General features: G+C 38.0%; 1 protein-coding gene across 1 annotated transcript in view; it reads left to right on the forward strand.

The window, feature by feature from the left end:
• The window catches only part of CACNA2D3 (calcium voltage-gated channel auxiliary subunit alpha2delta 3), a 594,623-nt gene that overhangs the window by 160,117 nt on the left and 415,564 nt on the right, over positions 1-18,942 (forward strand). Inside the window, 1 exon segment of the mRNA XM_032208561.1 lies at positions 4,222-4,338. Coding sequence (XP_032064452.1) covers positions 4,222-4,338 — 117 coding nt within the window.

Genomic DNA, 18,942 nt, shown 5'->3' on the forward strand with positions numbered 1-18,942 from the left:
GTGCAAACCCAACCTTTGTAATTTAGTAAACAAACTATGGTTAAGCATTGTCTGAACAAGATGAATGTGTGAGCTCACTGATTTATATGGCTCTATATCTTTTTGAAGTAAGTGAGCACACTTAGCATTTTGAAAGCATATGACTGTGAATGGTCTCACAAAATGACTACTGGGTGTTATGTCAATGTGTACCATGATGTGGATTCTAGACATTTTCTATTTTTACAAGTTAATAACTATTTGGCAACTCCCTTCAAGGTTAAGGAGTACTACTGGAATTTGTTGATGTAACACTTCTCACTAGCCTCATTAGGGGATTGCTAGTATTTAAATGCTGATTTTGTTTCTAACAAAGAGTTTGATGTACAATTGAGGGAGCTAGGTGTGGTATATTAAAGAGAAGAATTAGGAGGGACATGATAATGTCTTCCATTACTTCAGGAGCATAGAAAAGAAAGGATTGAGTTATTTCCCAAGGCATCAGAGGCAGGACAAGAAGTCATGGATGGAAGCTTTTAAACAGAGATGAACCTAGATGTAAGGAGAATTTTTCTGACAGTGAGAACAATTAAACAGTGGAATAGTTTGCCTACAGAAGTTGGCTATGTTCCATTGCTGGAGATTTCCAAAAATAGACTGGGCAACCATTTGACTGGGATGATGTAATACAGGGGTCCACAACCCCGGGACTGCAGCCCACCACTGGGCCTTGGCCAATTCGGAACCAGTACGCAAAAGTGATGGGTCTGTGTGCACGGCAAGAGCCGAGGTGGCGCAGTGGTTAAATGCAGCACTGCAGGCTACTTCAACTGACTGCAGTTCTACAGTTCGGCTGTTCAAATCTCACCGGCTCAGGGTTGACTCAGCCTTCCATCCTTCCGAGGTGGGTAAAATGAGGACCCAAATTGTTGTTGGGGGCAATATGCTGACTCTGTAAACCGCTTAGAGAGGGCTGAAAGCCCTATGAAGCGGTGTATAAGTCTAACTGCTGTTGCTGTTGCTGTGTGCAGCTCAACTTGCATGAGCAGTGGGCAAGCACACATGTGCGCAGCTCCGTTTGTGTGAAAGGCAAATGGTCATGCGTGACCATTCCCTCTCTCTTCTTCATGCTGGTTTGCAAAACCAGAAAGATTTGGGGGCGGGGGCGGGTGCTGGTATAAGGTTTCCTGCCTTGAGTGGGGGGGGGGGTTGGACCCTTTCAGCTCTATGATTCTATGTCATATGTTGTAAAGATGATTTCCCCATTTTTCATTTGTCTTTTAAAAACATCTGAGCAGGATACCACACCTCCAACACAAAGCATTACTTTTTAGCCCCCCAGTATTCCAAATTGTAAAATTATGGGGTCTGGGAACATTCTAATAAGTAAAGTTAATACTGTAGATTGCATTTGGATTTTGAATGTCCCTTTTTTAATTAACCAGTTTTAACAATCAGATGGAGGACTGCCAAGGGGGGTTGTCTGTAGGCATATTGTTGCCCACTGGTACCATATTATCTACCTAAACCTTGGCAGTAAATTATCTGGAAAATGCCAGAGATGGTACACCTGGCATCATTAGCATATAAAACCTGTGACTTTTATACACAATATCAACCTTTCCTTCCAAAGTAAAACCCTTGCTTTTCTGTTTGCATAGGGCCAGTGAATTCCTCTGAGCTGTATTCGTCTGTTGATAAGCCTCTAAATATAATTTACAATTATGAAAAGGATAATTGTTTAGTAATAAAAATAAGCCATATTCATCTTCTTCTCTGCTATTTAAATAATGGGATAATCCTCTTAGTAAAGCTGGACAAAATGACTCATTAAATGTGACAGTCAACTGAAATGTGAATGAAACAATGGATGCTCCTGAACAGCAGCTGAGCATTGTGTGCCCAGATAGCCGAGTCCATCTGCATGCGAACCACACACTATTTTTGGCAATGGCATTGATCCTCTGCCTCAGAGAACTTCCACTTATAGAGAAAAGCTAAATTCCTTTTTGCAACAGGAGCCTTGGGCCACATTTTTTTGGTTTGCCTTTTTTTTTTTTTACTGAGAGATTTGCCAGAAGTGTTACTGGTAATTTTTCTCTTCACCATCTGATGCCAGTAGTTTACCATCCAACATGTTAACTATTGAAATCTTTTCAACCATTTGTTATATAATCTCCTTTTTTCTATTCAGAATATTCTCACACGCCATCCTAATTTGTTTGTGAGATTTATCTTTTTTACTAGCCATAAACCGTAACTGACAACAAAATTGGAAATTCTTACATTCTTTATTGCATGGACAATTATAATGAACAATAGGAATAGAGTTAGTCACTGAGGCATGCAACTAGGGTTCCTTTATAAAGGAGCATTGGTAATGAAATCACTGTTCATCCTTTAACAATTGATCATATTTGTTAGGATGGCCAGTTGCAGACCTCACTGAAGACTGTTATAAGGTCCTAATCCTTGTATTTGATTATCTTTGCTATAGTTAAAACTTTTCTTTGGAATTTTTGTATATAAAAACATTTTAAAGCATTCTGCAGATGCTTTTAAAAACAGTTTTCCTATTAACTGCCTATCAGCTGTGCACTTCAGTCCAAAGCCCCAGCATAGGAAGTAGGTATTAGCCCCAGCATAGGAAGTATGCATTAGATGTATGTTGATATCCATAACAACATGTGCCAGAGCTGAATTTCAGCATATCTAGGACATTTATTTAATTGATTACTCATATCCTCTTTATTATTTTTACAAATAATTCAAGGTGGTGAGTATATCCAACATCTTTCCTTTTCCTATTTTTCCACAACAACCACCCTGTGAGGTTAGCTGGGCTGAGAGAGAATGACTGACCCAAGGTCACTCAGCTGGTATTTATGTCTAAGCAGGACTTGAACTCACAGTTTCTTGCTTTCTAGCCTGGTGCCTTAACCACTAGACCAAACTGGCTTGGTCTATGCCTTGGGTATTGGCTTGGATATGCCTTGGATGTTAGCCTGCATTGCAAGAATTTGTAGGTATCAGTAACAAGACCTATGTAGCTTAACTCTTGTATCTTTTGGTGAGTAACCATAAGGGCAGTCAAAAGCAAAACCCTTACAAATGCTTAAATCTAAAATAAAATAGCCCAAAAAGAAAATGGGGATAAGTCAAACACAAAGAATAAGAAGTCACAATAGTCTCCAGAAAAAGATAGAGATAAGATTTAACAAAAGAGGAACAAATCCATTTATGAAAGTTGGAAGCCCTTATTCTATTTCATGCTAAGAAATTAGCACAATTAAAGTCCTATAGCTGTACAAATGAACCAGGAACAGGATCATAAGTGAAGGTCAAAACATGATCTCATTAATCAGAAAGTGGACTGTACTTTACATCTTCAAGATCAGGGATTTCAAACAACTCCATTTTGAATGAAGGAGTTATACACAAAATGTTTTGAATTCAAAGGCACTTGAGTTTGAAAAGCCCTGTTTGGGTTCCAAACAGCTGTCTGAAGTGTGAAATTGGCTATTTTGAGCTTGAGAATCTTCCGAATTGATCAGGACAGCCTGCTTCACATGTGAAATGAGGCATTTCCATTTTGAGACAGGTCATTCTGAACATGAAATGTTTTTTTGCAAATCTTTAAAAGCATGAAAGTGGCAAATGGGTCTATAGATAGGACTAATCACAAGTAAATATGTAAATTCACACTAACAATGAAATTATTTTTGCTTTCATTCAACCACATATAAGCAGCTCAAACATTTCAGGAATGAAGAAAATTTCTTAAATATGGGACATGGTGGCTCAGTGGCTAAGACACTGAGCTTATCGATCAGAAAGGTCAGCAGTTCGAATCCCTAGCACCGCATAATGGAGTGAGCTCCTGTTACCTGTCCCAGCTTCTGCCAACCTAGCAATTCGAAAGCATGTAAACAATGCAAGTAGAAAAATAGGGACCACCTTTGGTGGGAAGGGAACAGCGTTCCGTGCCCCTTTGGCATTTAGCCATATGGGCCACATGACAATGGAGACATCTTTGGACAGTGCTGGCTCTTCAGCTTTGAAATGGAGATGAGTACCACCTTCTAGAGTCATATGAACAACTAGCACATATGTGCCAGGGGAACCTTTACCGAAACAATTAATTTATTCTTTCATGAAAATTGCTATTGCAGAAGTATCTGTAACATATACATGAAAACAATGTTTTGATATTTCTCTTAATGCATTCCTTTTGTCTTGCAGAAATACAAGGAATATGAAAAGGAGGTTACCATTGAAGAAATTGATGGCCTTCAACTTGTGAAGAAACTAGCCAAGAATATGGAAGAGATGTTTCATAAAAAGGCTGAAGCTGTCCGGGTAGGTAGCAAGTAGCGCTAATCCGAAACCCTTACTGATATTTCTCAGAAAACCCACCTCCCCCCAAAAAGTTCCCTTTTTGAGAGTGGCATGGAATTTTCTTGCATTTGCAGGGGTAATGGGATGAATTTTATTGTCCAAAGAGGTAGACGTATATATTGAAAAAAATAAAAAATGTGTTCAGTTCTTTCAGCAGCTTTCTGCTAGTTAGATGTTCCACAAAGCAGCAGTCAACATGATCTGGTATCACATCACATCCCCTTGTTTCTAAGCTACTCCAGGGAATGTCTAGTAGGAACTTATGGGAAAGACCTCACAATTCACTAAGAATAACATACAATTTTGTTTTTCATGTTTTAAAAAAGCAAGACTTGTGTTAAGCTCTGAACCACCTTGTAGACTACCATAATGAAGCAGAAAATACAATGAAAATTTCTCAGAACGTTTTCTCCAATTTATTTTAAGAATAATTTCTCATGCTTACTTACTGAATGATCATAAAAGGCTCACTGCACTTTAGTTTAGGGTAGCACTGTGTGAATGTAGAAAAAGTTAGTTGGTTTATATATACACCTTGATTTATGTTTTGCTAAAGCAGAAATGTTGCTTTTTTGATAGTACATTTCCCCTTCACACTATGCATTTTAAATTCTTGATTTATACATCAATATTGAGGGTCATTTTTATATATTTAGAAGATTTTGAACAGACATTCTCGTCAGTAATAAAGGTGCTTGCATCTGTTGTCTCCTATAAATGGTACATACTTATAGTGTCCATAGTCTTCAGCCCAGTCTCCTGTTACCAGCAGTTTTTGCAAAACAAAAAAAACCCTCAGAGATTAGGACTTGAAATTAGGTGTTGGATTTTACCTGCTCACAGAAGTGTATGAATTATTTTGAAGGCCATGTCAACAATAATAGGCACATGGTTTTTGAGTATTGCTATTTCTTTTCTCCCTGTCTTGATCATAGCATTTCGTTATGAATTAGTTACTGTGAGTTTTTAAAGACTATTGTAAGATTTATCTTACTTGAGGAAAACAATTGAAATAGGAAAGAAGAGACATATAATTAAGTTATGTAATAAATAGATGTCTCTGTGTGGCAATTATGTGAAAGAATAGGAAAAAAATGCAAAAATATGTTTGATATAGAATTTAACTTTGCCTTTTATTTTAAGAATAACAAGCTTTTAAACTTGCCAGTTGTAAAATTATGTTTAAAGTATATGGAAAAATCCCTACTGAAATCTCTAGAACAAGAGCAAATGTAGATAGACCTGTAATAGTTTACATTTTACAAAATTTAGATTCTTTCTAATAGAATTAAGACAAAATGTAAGCATTCTTATTCATTTTTTTTTAAAAAATAGGTGCTGTCTTTGGAAATAAAGTTTCTCTGCTCATTTCTATAACTAATATGCTAATCATTCTGTATGAAATTTGACAATCAATTTGGAATTTCTGTTCTCTTTTAGTTTTCTGTATTTTTCTGAATCAGAGGATACATTGACAAACAAATGTTTAAAAGTGGTTATACTTTGGCATACATCTATTTTCTCATGAAATGGTACAGATATTTTGCTACTTTCATTTTGGACTAGTAGCATGGAGACACTGAGCAAATAAATCTTGTTTCTACCACTCCTTCTACCCTCCATTTAAAAATAAACTTCCAAATCCTTCCTTCCTTCCTTCCTTCCTTCCTTCCTTCCTTCCTTCCTTCCTTCCTTCCTTCCTTCCTTCTTGAAATTGAATTGACTCTCTGATAAATTGAAAGATAAAAAGGACAAGTATAAAAAGTGGAAAGAGGGCCACATAAGACAGAATATCAGCAAAAAACAACAAAAAAGCAATAACAAAAAAGCTTCTTTCAACATGTAAAAACCAAGAAAAAAGTCAAGGAAATTTTTGGTCCATTAATGGGAGAAAATGGCAAAAAGATAATGATGAACAGGAAAAAAGAACTGTTTAACTTTTAAGAGTTTTTTAAAAATCTCTTTTTAAGAAGAGATTGGACAATCATTTGCCTGAAATGGTATACGGTTTCCTGCCTGAGCAGGGGGTTGGATTAGAAGACCTGCAAGATCCCTTCCAATTCAGTTATTTCTTCCTAGATCGGGGATGAAAAAACAGGAAATTCCAGAAAGACTGTGATTGCAGCATTGGATGGAATTATTCAATCACAGTGTTTCACAGTTTCATAGTACATATTTTTAAAACTGCAAATATTGTCAGAGTTAATAGTGTTTAGGTCTTTTCAAAAAGAGTGTGTTTATTTTGAATCTTGTTTATAGTGTAACTGCAGAATTACAATACATTAAAAGCAATTGGCTATGTTTGTTTCATGCTGTTTATTTGATGATCAGCATTAATGGTCATATGGCTCTATGGAAGTCTGGTGAGATTCCGGAATTGCAGCAGAAGGCTTTCTGCTGAATTTCTAGGTCACTGCGCTGTATCATAATGTAGTATAAAGATAGTCAACAGCCATGAATTAACAGCAATCTGTTTTGCCAGAGTTAGTCAACAGCCATGAATTAACAGCAATCTGTTTTGTAGAATTGGGGGAAGAACAAGGCTGGATTCTCTTCCTCGTTTAAAGAAAGATTGTGCCTTATTAGTTGCAAATTTTCAGTGATAAATTGAGGGTTTACCTTTTTCATTTTAAAATGTTTTATTTATAACACCAATCTGAAGGTCTCATAATTTATCTTCACGTTATCTGCTTTGCTGGAGTTTTCAAAATTATCTGGTGCATTGTAGAAATCTTACTTTTGCCTGAGAAATTAAGGGCAATATAAAGATTTCCTTCTATGATAATCTATTCTAAATCCTTGCATTTACGTAATTCAGCTTTGACATAATTTTGCCATTCTGGAGGCAAACAATTTAAGAATTGTTTAGATATCCAAAAGCTATATTGGAATAACATCAAATTCAGCAATATTTTGTTTTCCCCTTATGTTTAGATCCTTGTTTATCTGGTCAGAGAAAGGGCTTCTATTTTGCAAATGGAGAATGTTCAGTCTACCATAATGATTTATCAGGCAGGAAGAAAAATAGTATTGTTGATTCATTACATTACTTGTAAAACACTAAAGAGAAATAAATGAACTAAATTCAAGAGAATTTGTAAAGATCATTTGTTTAGTAAAATACAATTACTTTCATGGTTAAAAATTACCGGCTTCACTTATGTTGAAACATAACATCTTTTTACTCTTATTTACCCAGAATAATGGTAAAAAGAAATTATGGAAAGGGCCCAGGACACTGTCAGCATAGTATCTCCTGGAAGATAAAACAGATGGGGACTGGATTTCGCATGTGGGTACAGTATGGTCTTGTTGTATTCGGGTCTTTTCCCATGTAAGATTGATGGGAATCTTACATTGGAAAAGACCCGAATACAACAAGACCAGCATACCTACACCCGTGAAAATCTTCACTCATCAAAAATCTCCAGAACCGTAAAGCCTACACACTTGAAATTTGGCATTTAGGCTTCTAGGTAGTCGCTAAGAAACTGACTATCAGATCATTAGTATTTCTTATACAGTAATTAACAGGTTCTGATGCTAAGGAATTCTACTCCTCTCCCCACCCGAAAAGAACTCTATTCCAACTGCCAGTTGCCTTATATTAACATGTTCTGATGCTAAGGAGCTTGATTCTATTCGTCCTCCCCACCTGAAAAGAACTTTATTCCAATTGTCAGTTGCCTCACATTCTCTTACCTCAGTTCAAACTGGCAGATGTTGCACACCTTTCTTCAGGAGCAGTCTGGGGTGCCTTACAGTACTATATGTCAGTACATCACCAAAATGTCTATGCCTTCCACCTATGCAACTGCTTCCGGACTCAAGGTGGCGGGAGCGATATTCCCTTATGTGTTTCAATCAATTACCACCACTGAGCCAACAGATTGTGAACCAAATTTCTCCTGCATAGCCCAATCACATAGTTTCGTTACGAAGCAAGAGTATCTAGCTAGTAAAAACATGAAATAAAGTATTGCTGCCTGATTCATTCTAAACTTCCTTGATCCTTTTTTCTTTCCAATTCAGCTGGTGCAGCTCACTTTCCCAGTACAAACATACAAACAAGGAATTGTGATATGAGTGGAAAGTGAAGCACCACAGAGAAATAGGACATGGCAAATTCAGCTGCCCTTGCCCCTACCTGCCTTTCAGAAGGCATTATGGACCTGATTTTTGCTCAAGCATTGAGTCTGACAAGGGTATGAACTGTTGAATCAGTTTTCCCCCTCAGTACTTGGTGTGTTTATATGTCTTTGTTTTACTTTTTTATGTTTCATTAAAAGTGGTTTTATTGTATGTTTGTGATCTTTAATGATACTGTATATGCCACACTTGAGTCCTGTGCTGAGTGGGCAGTGATATTAATGACTTTATTGATTAATTAGATAAAAAAAACATTGTTACATAGATGAAGACAGAAACATTTGATTATTGAAAGGAATAATGAAAATCATGCTTTGCTTGCTATGTCTTGTTTGAATAATTGCTTACTACTGCTAATGTATGCTATTAGTTTAAATTGATAATGCTAAAAAAAGAAAAAAAAATTCTGGAGAATAAAAAGAAAATCCGACCTTACTTCCTTCCTTCCTTCCTTCCTTCCTTCCTTCCTTCCTTCCTTCCTTCCTTCTTTCCATATTTTCTGTCCTTTATTAGTCCCTCCTTCTGCTTCTTGCCCCTTTCTCCTGGCTACCTGGTGTTCACTGCAAAATTGATTCCCATTATAGGTGTACTGTGAAACGTAATTGCTGTTATACAGTAATTCAATTTCAGCACATTCATGCATCAGTAAGCTAGCAGGGTTTATCAAGAGAAAACAGGGACATTAGAGCTTTTTATCATGAAATTCCACATGTAGAGGCTCATTTTTGAAAGAGCAGAATATCATCATTTGCATTTCACGAATATGGGCAATTGTGAATAAATATTTCTCTTGCTAAGGGTGGGTTTTTCCTTCTTTTTCTGCTACAGCATTGATGGCTACAAGGGATTATTAGAAATAATATTGTTTAGGCTTGTCAAATGTCAGCTGTGCTCTTACGTATGCATGTGAAAAGTGTATTGGTATGTCATATAAGTTTTACCTGGCTCCTCACACAGTCTAAAATAAATATAAATTCATTCCCAAGGGGAGCCACCGTTTAAAAATCTGAATGCCGTACTTATGCATGCTAGTTTTGGTGACTTAGCAATGACAGAATCTCCAGTATATCACCCCACTGGGAATGTCCCATTCCACCCATGCTGGCAGAGGAGCAGGCTGCGGGCCCTGGCAGCCCAAATAGTCCTGCTGCTTGGCTCCATCTCTGCCATTGCACCTGCCACCTGGAATAGCTTGCCCTCTCACCTGGAATGAGGTTAGCTCCAATCTCTTTCCACTATAAAGAGCCTGAAGAGCTATAAAGTTGGCTTGGGGCTCAGTTGAGAAAGTATCATAGTGGAGGTGATTGATTGATTGATTGATGACAGATCCCACCTTCCCCTCCATCTTGCTCCCACCCTTTCCATCTTTTGATTGGACCGTGGTATTTGGCCCTGTGTAGCATTTTATTTAGGTTTTATTTTTTTTTAATGATTCTAAGCTGCCTGGAGTTACCCTGAGGTAAAATGCACATTCAATAAATTTTACAAATAGATAGATGATAGATAGATAGACAGACAGAGCGGCAGACAGTTTAGAATTGGTAGAAGCAATTTTGCTTATAAAAGCTGAACGCTGTTGTTACATACTGACAGACAGTATGATAGTTTCTGAGTCTGCCTCATCCATTCACCCTATCCAACAACTGTTATTAATGCATTGGCTCAGTTCTTCCCTTCCAGACTTGAGCCATGTCCAGACACAACTGGACACCAGTTTTGTTTAACCTTAAATTTCACTTTAAAATAATTGTCAGGATCAAGTAAGCTTTGTTCCATCCACCAGCTGTCTAAGGAGTCATGTTTTGGGGTGATGTTTTGCCAAATCACAGTGATGAAGTACTGAAGCTTTGGATAATTTTTGACAAGCCAGTCATGGTGGCTCATTGATGCTCATATCTTCGTTGGTTGGCTTTCAATCAGTGGCTTGAAAGGCTGGTAATGGTTGCAGGGTATGAAAAAACAGAGATAAGGTCAAATCATGTGCTGTCTATCAGTGAGAGGTGATATGGGGGAGAACGGTCGGCCACTGACAGCACTGAAGAATGTCACTGGCAGCTCATCAGCCATGCTGCTAGTTGCTTTTGCTTTCAAATGTCTATTAGGAACCATGCCTTTTATTTGAAAATATAAACGCAAGTGATGGCTGTCAAGAATATTGGGTGCCTTGAGACTGAACAGACAGATTGTTGGCCAACCCCAAACTTTATCTTATCTAAATATTTTAGACTGTGAACATCAGTTGTGAGGTTTGAAGCTGGTGAAATTAGAACCCAGGATTCTTTTGACACAGGTAGACATTTTTTTTTAAAAAAGGATGGCAGCAACCTTCACAGCTTGGAGGGGAGTAAGTAAAAGTCTTATTTCTAAAAGGTGAGAGGAAGAGACTCAGGCCTTTAGTACTGGGATGTCTGGCTGGAGGGAGGGATGGGACAAATTTTTAATGTGCTATATATGGATGTGTATAACTTTGCATGTATGGTTTCCTTGCAGGGAAACCACTTATCTGACCTTTTTGTCTCTATTTCAGAATGCAGAGCTGAGATAGATTTTTATGCCATTTTTATGTTGGGACAGGAGTACCCATGGGTACTCCTGTCCCTGCCTTGTCTGTCAGTGAGGGTAAAGTCTTGCTCCCGTCATTGTAATCATGTTATCATATCAGAGGTGGTATTCAGCAGGTTCTGACCATTCTGGAGAACTAGTAGCGGAAATTTTGGGTAGTTCAGAGAACCAGTAAATACTACCTCTGGCTAGCCCAGCCCCCATCTATTCTTTGCCTCCTGAGTCTCAGCTGATTGGGAGGAAATGGGGATTTTGCAGTATCCTTCCCCTGGAGTGGGGAGTGAATAGAGATTTTACAGTATCCTTCCGCTGCCACACCCACCAAGCCATGCCATGCCCACCAAGCCACGCCCTCAGAACTGGTAGTAATTTTTTTTATCCCACCACTGTATTACATGGTATGCCTGAGGCATGCTTCCTCAATAGGCTTCCGCTTATCTTTTTTATACCATATGTTCCTTCCCTCAATCACCCTACATCAAAACATCTTTAGAAAAAATTATTGATTGCAAGCGAGTACATTTTTGGCTACTGGCACTTGCTTGAAGATTCTCTCTATATGCTGTTTGATTCCTATCATTTGCTAGATAGGTAGGCTATCATGGGGAAAACACACTTGGCAGAAATATCAAGGGTAATATTAGATAAAGCCAAAGGTCTAATTTCCTAATTCTACTATCCAGATGCGTCACAATGTGTGGCATTAATCCACCACACTTTCTTACTCATCTTGTTCCAGAGCATCGGCTAATGACAGGACTATTACTTGAGATAATGGAAATAATATTTAATTACGAGAATCTGTATGCACTGATAGCATTCATGAATCTGTCATATTCCTATTTAAAGCCAAACAACAGCGTCTATCGTAATTATGTTTTGTAGCCAATTCCATAGGTTAACTCTGTGTTGGGTGAAGTTGCATCCCATATTGTTCCCAAATTCATATCATTTGGCATTGTGGGATGACCACAGTTCCTGAATTTTTAAAAAGATGTTTATCTATTTTTAATAGCAGGTGTAGTTTTATATGCTTCTATATAAAATAAAACATCACCAAATATTTTACTCTTTCTTAATGAATAATATAATCTTGCTTATTATTATTTTTGTTCATATGTTTCTGCACAGCTCTTCATTATCCATCATTATCCTTTTTGACGATGAAATGATATTAATTTTGCATGGTATTCTAAGTAGAGTATCACCATAGAGCCAGATTGTGCTAGAAACAGGAGGCTGTGAGTTCTAGTTCCATCTTAGGCATGAAAACTAGCTGTGTGACTTTGGGCCAGTCACTCACTCTCAGTCCAACTTACCTCACAAAGTGTTGTGGGGAAAATAGGAGGAGGAAGGTGTGTTGTATATGTTTGCAAGCTAAACAACTAGAGAGAAGGTACCTACACGAATAATTCAAGTATAATGGGTACCACAAGCCTTTATTACAGAAGGCCTGTGCACAAAACAAAGGAGAGAAAAGAAAAAAGAAGGAAAAATGCAAACTACATACCCTACCATACACCAAAAACATTTTGGAAGCAGTAGAACACAGCTTCTGAGATCTGCAAGTGGGTGTCACACACTGCACAGCGGATACCATACAGAACAAATTATGTAATGCATTATATGCCTTGAAAAGATTGTTTGGAGGTGGGAGATAGTTTCAATGTAATCTACCGAATTCCCGGCATTGTCCCTGTAACTATGTAGGACAGAGGGGAGGAAGCTAACCACCAGATTGCAAGAACACAAGTGAGCGGTCGGCCAAGGAGGCCCAAACTCATTGGTAGACTCACATTGCAATGAATAATGATCCTCATTTAAGTTAGCAGCTACTAAGATTGTTGGCCATGTAGGTAGAAAATTGCCAGAGAAATGATTGAAGCCTGGGAAATGGGCCACTTTTCAGTTAACAGGAGTGCTAATTTACCACCAGCTTATCACTACTTAGGAGCCGAGGGCTTGGCAGCACAAGGAAATCACAGCCAATCACCAACCATCAACACACCAATTAGCCAATAGGAAGGCACCCCATAAACACAACTCACAGAATAGCCCAAAGTATATATTCCAGTAGAGAGAAGTTCCCTGAAGATGGGCTCCAGCATGAATCCAAATGCTTGGAAGAATAAATCTCTGAAGCCAGTGATCGACCCAAATTTGATCTTGCAGTTTTGTGGGTCTTCACCATCTTGAGCTATTTATAACAATAATAAAAGGGGGATAAAATAAATAAATAATAATTTCATTACTATGCTAGTAATTTTATTCTTGCTTCTTTGTTTAGTAATTACAGACAAGGCATATTAACTTTCAATGGCCAGACCAGAAAATGCATTTTTTGAGAAGTTAGGATAGATTTGCCCCAATATGTATTTATTTTAGACTAGGTTGCCATTTTTCAGTTTCACAGTCTTTTTGGAGTTTTTCACACAATTATAGGAAATGTGATGGCTCAGTGGTTCCAGAAGGAAAGCCAACAGCCTAGGTTCGAGACCTACGAGTTACGCCTTCGCCTAGCTCCTGCCTGTCTAGCAGTTCGAAAGCATGCAAATGCAAGTAGATAAATAGATACCACTTTGGCGGGGAGGAAACAGTGTGCTGCAACATCATGCTGGCCACATGACTACAGAAATGACTTTAGAGAGCGCTGGCTCAATGGCCTTGAAACTGAGATGAGTGACACCTGTTACAATCAGCAATGACCAGTGGAATAAAACCTTCAGGAACGTCTTTCCTTTCTTTTTCTTTTCAATCATGCTGACTAATTTGATATAATTAAATTTTCACTTATTGAATTCATTTTTTGGACCTCTTCATAGGTGAATTTTAAGCTCCATCATTCTGAACAATTTGCTTGAGAAGTACCTTATATAAACTTTTACAATGGCTCTAGGACAGTCAAGTTGCCTGCTGACCAACAAGTATTTGGATTATCTTTTCTTACCTTTTACAGTCCTAAGTCTATTCCAGCTTTTCTATGGCTGCTAAACCAATATTAAATAAAATTGTATATGAATTAATACATAATAAAATGTTTAAAACGACTTCTGTTTCCTTTCTCTCCATTCACAGCCAGGTCTAAATTCACCAGTCTATGGGGAATTTTGACATATGTTTGGCACATTTTGGCACATGTTACCAGAGTACAAAATAAACGTGTGAACTTATATATCTTTTGTTTCGCAATCTGGCATACTAAAAAGCTTCATGTAGTTTAGATAAATTTCAGGCATCTGTAACCACATCAGTGGTTAATCTGCACATGCCAGTTTTGTAAGATTTGTATCTCAGATCCCTTTTTTTGTCTTTCAGAGACAGTGATATTAGCATGCAAAATAATTTATTTGATTTTTTTTTTTTAGTAAAGGCTTGTAAATGGATTGTGGGAGGAATGAAATTATGGTGAATCAAGTAAGATTCACTATAAATAGATTCAACTGACAGAATAAAGACATTAAAAAGATGGCTATAATTGTATTAATTATCAGTAACAAATGAAAAGGTTTCAGCCATATTTTTATTCAGCCTTTCAGCTGCACGTTTTGTAGATTCCTGGTTTTATTATTTTTGTCTGACAAACGTGGGGAAATACATCTGTCCGATCCTGTGGAAGCTAAGAACACCTTCGTGTTTATTTAGACAATTGCATCAAATTGGCATTGTCAATTTTCTACTTCCAAATATTTGCTTTTAATTAGATATAGATGAATAATTTATTATGGTTGAGCAGCAGTGTCCGTGGTATTGCCACATGCTCTTTATAGGACTGTCTTTAAAAACTATTTGAAAGTTTTATTTGGCATAGAATACAGGAGCTTGGATGCCTGCCAGCAGTTAACCTTTGTGAGCAAGTGACACCCATTTTACAAGCCTTGCATTGGTGATCTAATAACTTCTGGGAGCAATTGATTATCTAGTGTTGACCTACAAAGTTCTCTAAAACTCTGTGCCAGGTTACTTATATATACTACTGAAGTCAGCCCAGCTGTTATGGATGTGTTGGGAAGCAGCACACTTTGGGCTGATATTCACAAATGTTTTTGGTGACAACGGCATCCCACTTGAGGTTAGAACTGCTCAGTGGTGGGATTCAAATTTTTTTTACAACCAGTTCTGTGGGCATGGTTTGGTGGGCATGGCTTGGTGGGCATGGCTTGGTGGGCATGGCTTGGTAGGTGTGGCAGGGGAAGGATACAGTAAAATCTTCATTCCTATCCCTATTCCCTCTGTATCGCTGGAACTCGGGAGACAGAGAATAGATGGGCCGGGGCCAGTCAGAGGTGGTATTTACCGGTTCTCTGAACTACTCAAAAGTTCCGCTACCAGTTCTACAGAACTGGTCAGAATCTGCTGAATACCACCTCTGGAACTGCTCCAGAGGTGAAGATGTTGAAGGGCAAGCTTTTCCAGAGAGCATTTGAATTTTCTTGAATGGTTATTACATTCTTTATGGTTTTAGGCTTTTCTTTGTTTTTGTTTATTGGCTTTTAGGATTGCTATTACATTTGCATAAGTCTTGTTTTAGCATCCTTTTTTGTGGATGCTTTTTATCAAGTGGAATCCATTGTATGATTGCCTTGATCCAGCTGCCATCAGTCCTTCTAGCTAGGTGAACATTTCCATTTCAATTCTTTTACTCTCCTGATACCTAAAACAAGATGGATCGATGACATCAGCAAGCATTGCAGGCCCAATTGGCAAAAGAAAGCTGAGCACCATATTGGTTGGAAATATGCAGAATAGGCTTTCATCTTGCAGTGTATAGACAATAGCTAAGGTGACGAGACAGATAAATAAGAAAGCAACTTTGTAATGACACAATACTTCTCTTGTTATCTTGCCAAAAACATCTAATCCTGCTTGCAAATACCTACGGCTCAACTCCAGTATGTATCTTCAGTGTACACACACAGAACCACCAGTCTGTAACAGGTCTATTCTGTGTGTGTAAGTGATCAGAAATGCTGGAATCTCTACAATTGCTAGGTGGTGTGGAAGACAAAATGCTTCCATCTTATATTTGCAGAGTATTTTTGCTGAAAGCGTAGAGATCTGGACTGAGAGGTGTCAGCATGACCGGAAAGTATATTGAAAGTGAATTCAACAATGTGGAGATCCTTCTTGCATTTACTGCAGTACATTCTATTTGAGTACATTCTATATGCATAGAGGGCTTAGAGAGTGCTCCAAAATGAGTGTATTTATTTATTTTATTTAATCTTTCTAAAACCCAAATAGAGTGCATGCATGTACAGTCCTCAACTTATGACCACAATTGTACCCAGAATTTTTGTTGCTATGTAAGAAATTTGTTAAATGAGTTTTGCCCCATTTTATGGCCTTAATTGCCACATTTCTGAAGTTGTTAAATTAGTAACCCGGTTGTTAAGTGAATTTGGCTTCCCTATTGATGGAAGATCACAAAAAATGATCACATGACCCTCGGGACCTTGCAGCCATCATAAAGATGAACCCGTTGCCAAGCATCCAAATGTAAATCATGTGACCATGGGGATGCTGCAGTGGTCATATGTGTGAAAAATGGTTATAAATCACTTTTTCCAGTGCTGTTTTAATCTCAAATGGTCAATAAATGAACCGTTGTAAGTTGAGGACTACCTGTATATGTCTGGAAAGGCTATCCAAAGGTGAAGCTAGTATTGGAGCGCAGGATGCAAATTTTGGCATGGTAAACGTAAAGATAAAGATTCCTCTCACACATATATGCTAGTCATTCCTGACTCTAGGGGGCGGTGCTCATCTCTGTTTCAAAGCCGAAGAGCCAGTGCTGTTCGAAGATGTCTCTGTGGTCATGTGGCTGGCGCATGGAACGCTGTTACCTTCATATTCAAAGGTGTGCCTATTTTTCTACTTGCATTTTTACGTGCTTTCGAACTGCTAGGTGGGCAGAAGCTGGGACAAGTAACAGGAGCTCACTCTGTTACGCGGCACTAAAGATTCGAACTGCCAAACTGCTGACCTTTCTGATCGACAAGCTCAGTGTATTAGCCACTGAGCCACTGTGTCCCTCTTTGGCATGGTAGAGTGAATTAAACATCTATGGGCAACCAGTCCCAGCACTCCTCAAATCCAAACAGTCCCCAAAGCAGCTTCTCACAGAAAGTCATATTGTGTTTCATGTTTGCATATAGTGGATTTTAGCACTAATAAAATTCTGCTTGGCATGAAATAACTTTTCAACCTGTCTCTTTCAAGAACAAATATGAAAAATGTCTACAGGTGTATGTATCTCAAGCGATTCCAGGAATGAGTTTTGGGCATATTGTTTTGCTAGAAAGAATCACAAGTACAGTTATATATCATGACACATGACAAAGTTATTAATAATACATCACTGTGTTAGAAGAACTGTGTAACGATGAAGCATGCCATTTGCCATAGGAAGAAGGCTTGTCTGAAATAGAACAGGTAGATCAAAAGAAAATCTGAACTGTTCTCCCATATGGCTGAAAACTAGTGAGTTCAGCAAGTCCAATAATATTAAAGACAAAGATTTCCTTGGGTCATATTTTACTTCTGATAACTATATGAACATATCCAAGAAGTTTTCTATTGTGTAAAAATTAATCAATGTAACTTCTCTTAGAAAGCAAACAGCATTTCCCTGTATCACTAATCATGATTGTTTTTATTGTTGCTGTGGCCTTAAGATTTGCTGTATTCTAGGCTCCCCCCCCAATGAATCATGTATTCATTCCACTATTTTTTTTTAAAAAAATGCCCTTGTGTTTCTTGTAAGATTATGGTAAACTTATTGCTATTTTTTGCATTGCTTGATCTCCTCTCTGTAGTTAAGAATACTGGATGTTTTTAAGAAGAGATTGGACAACAATTTGGATGAAATAGTATAGGGTTTCCTGCTTGAGCAGGGGTTGGACTAGAAGACCTCCAAGGTCTCTTCCAACTTTGTTATTCTGTTATTCTAACTGAATATGTGTCCACTTAGGAGCAGTGGTTGGTTCCTACCAGTTTGGACCAGTAGTGGTTTGGTGGCCTGGGTTGCTGAAACCGGCAGCAGCCCATTCCTTCCATGCTCCTGAACCGGTTCTCTGGGCAGTGCCATAGATGCTGCCATCTTGTTTTTTTCTTCTGCGCATGCGCAGAACAATTTTTATTGTACTGCGTATGCTCCTGTCGTGCACCCACAAGCAAACTGGCAGTAGTGACTGCTGGAACCCACCCCTGCTTAGGAGGTAGCTGTAAGCCCATAGAAATTTATGATATTAAATATTTGTTGGTATGTGGTATGTGGATACCACAGCTGCAAGTTCTTCCTGGTTGTTGTTTCCCTGTGTTGCATTGTTAAATGGGAAAAAGCACTGATGTATGTCCTCCAGACAAGATGTGTAAACATATTGGTAATATAGTATTCTTGCCCCACTTTTACAGGACAATAAATGTGCAACAGCCTATTCAATAGTGCTGCATGGAAGCTGGATATCTCAGCTGCACATGTTATTATATCAATGGAGCTTATTAGAATATCTCTGCAATATGGAGATAAGATAGATTTCTCTTTTTGTTATCAGTGATTTGCATCTGCCACCCCTCAGTAGGGAATTTGCTTTTTGTATGGTAATGATGTGTTATTGGCTGATATTGAGTAGGCTTGCATATGGATTGTTCTTGGTGCAAGTTAATTAAGGTCTATTAAGGGATATTAAGCACAAGAAAAGAATAATGAGTAAAGTTTAATGGCTTTCTTTGCATGGTATCTGTTGTAACAGAAATAAAACTTTAGTGTGAAGAACATTTTCCTTATGTCCTAGGCTAAGAAATATTGTAGTGTTATGAGCCACCCCTAAAAACCCCTGCTAGGAATAAGTTTTC

Source organism: Thamnophis elegans, chromosome 2 (assembly GCF_009769535.1).
Source record: "Thamnophis elegans isolate rThaEle1 chromosome 2, rThaEle1.pri, whole genome shotgun sequence".
In the NCBI taxonomy this organism is placed as follows: domain Eukaryota; kingdom Metazoa; phylum Chordata; class Lepidosauria; order Squamata; family Colubridae; genus Thamnophis; species Thamnophis elegans.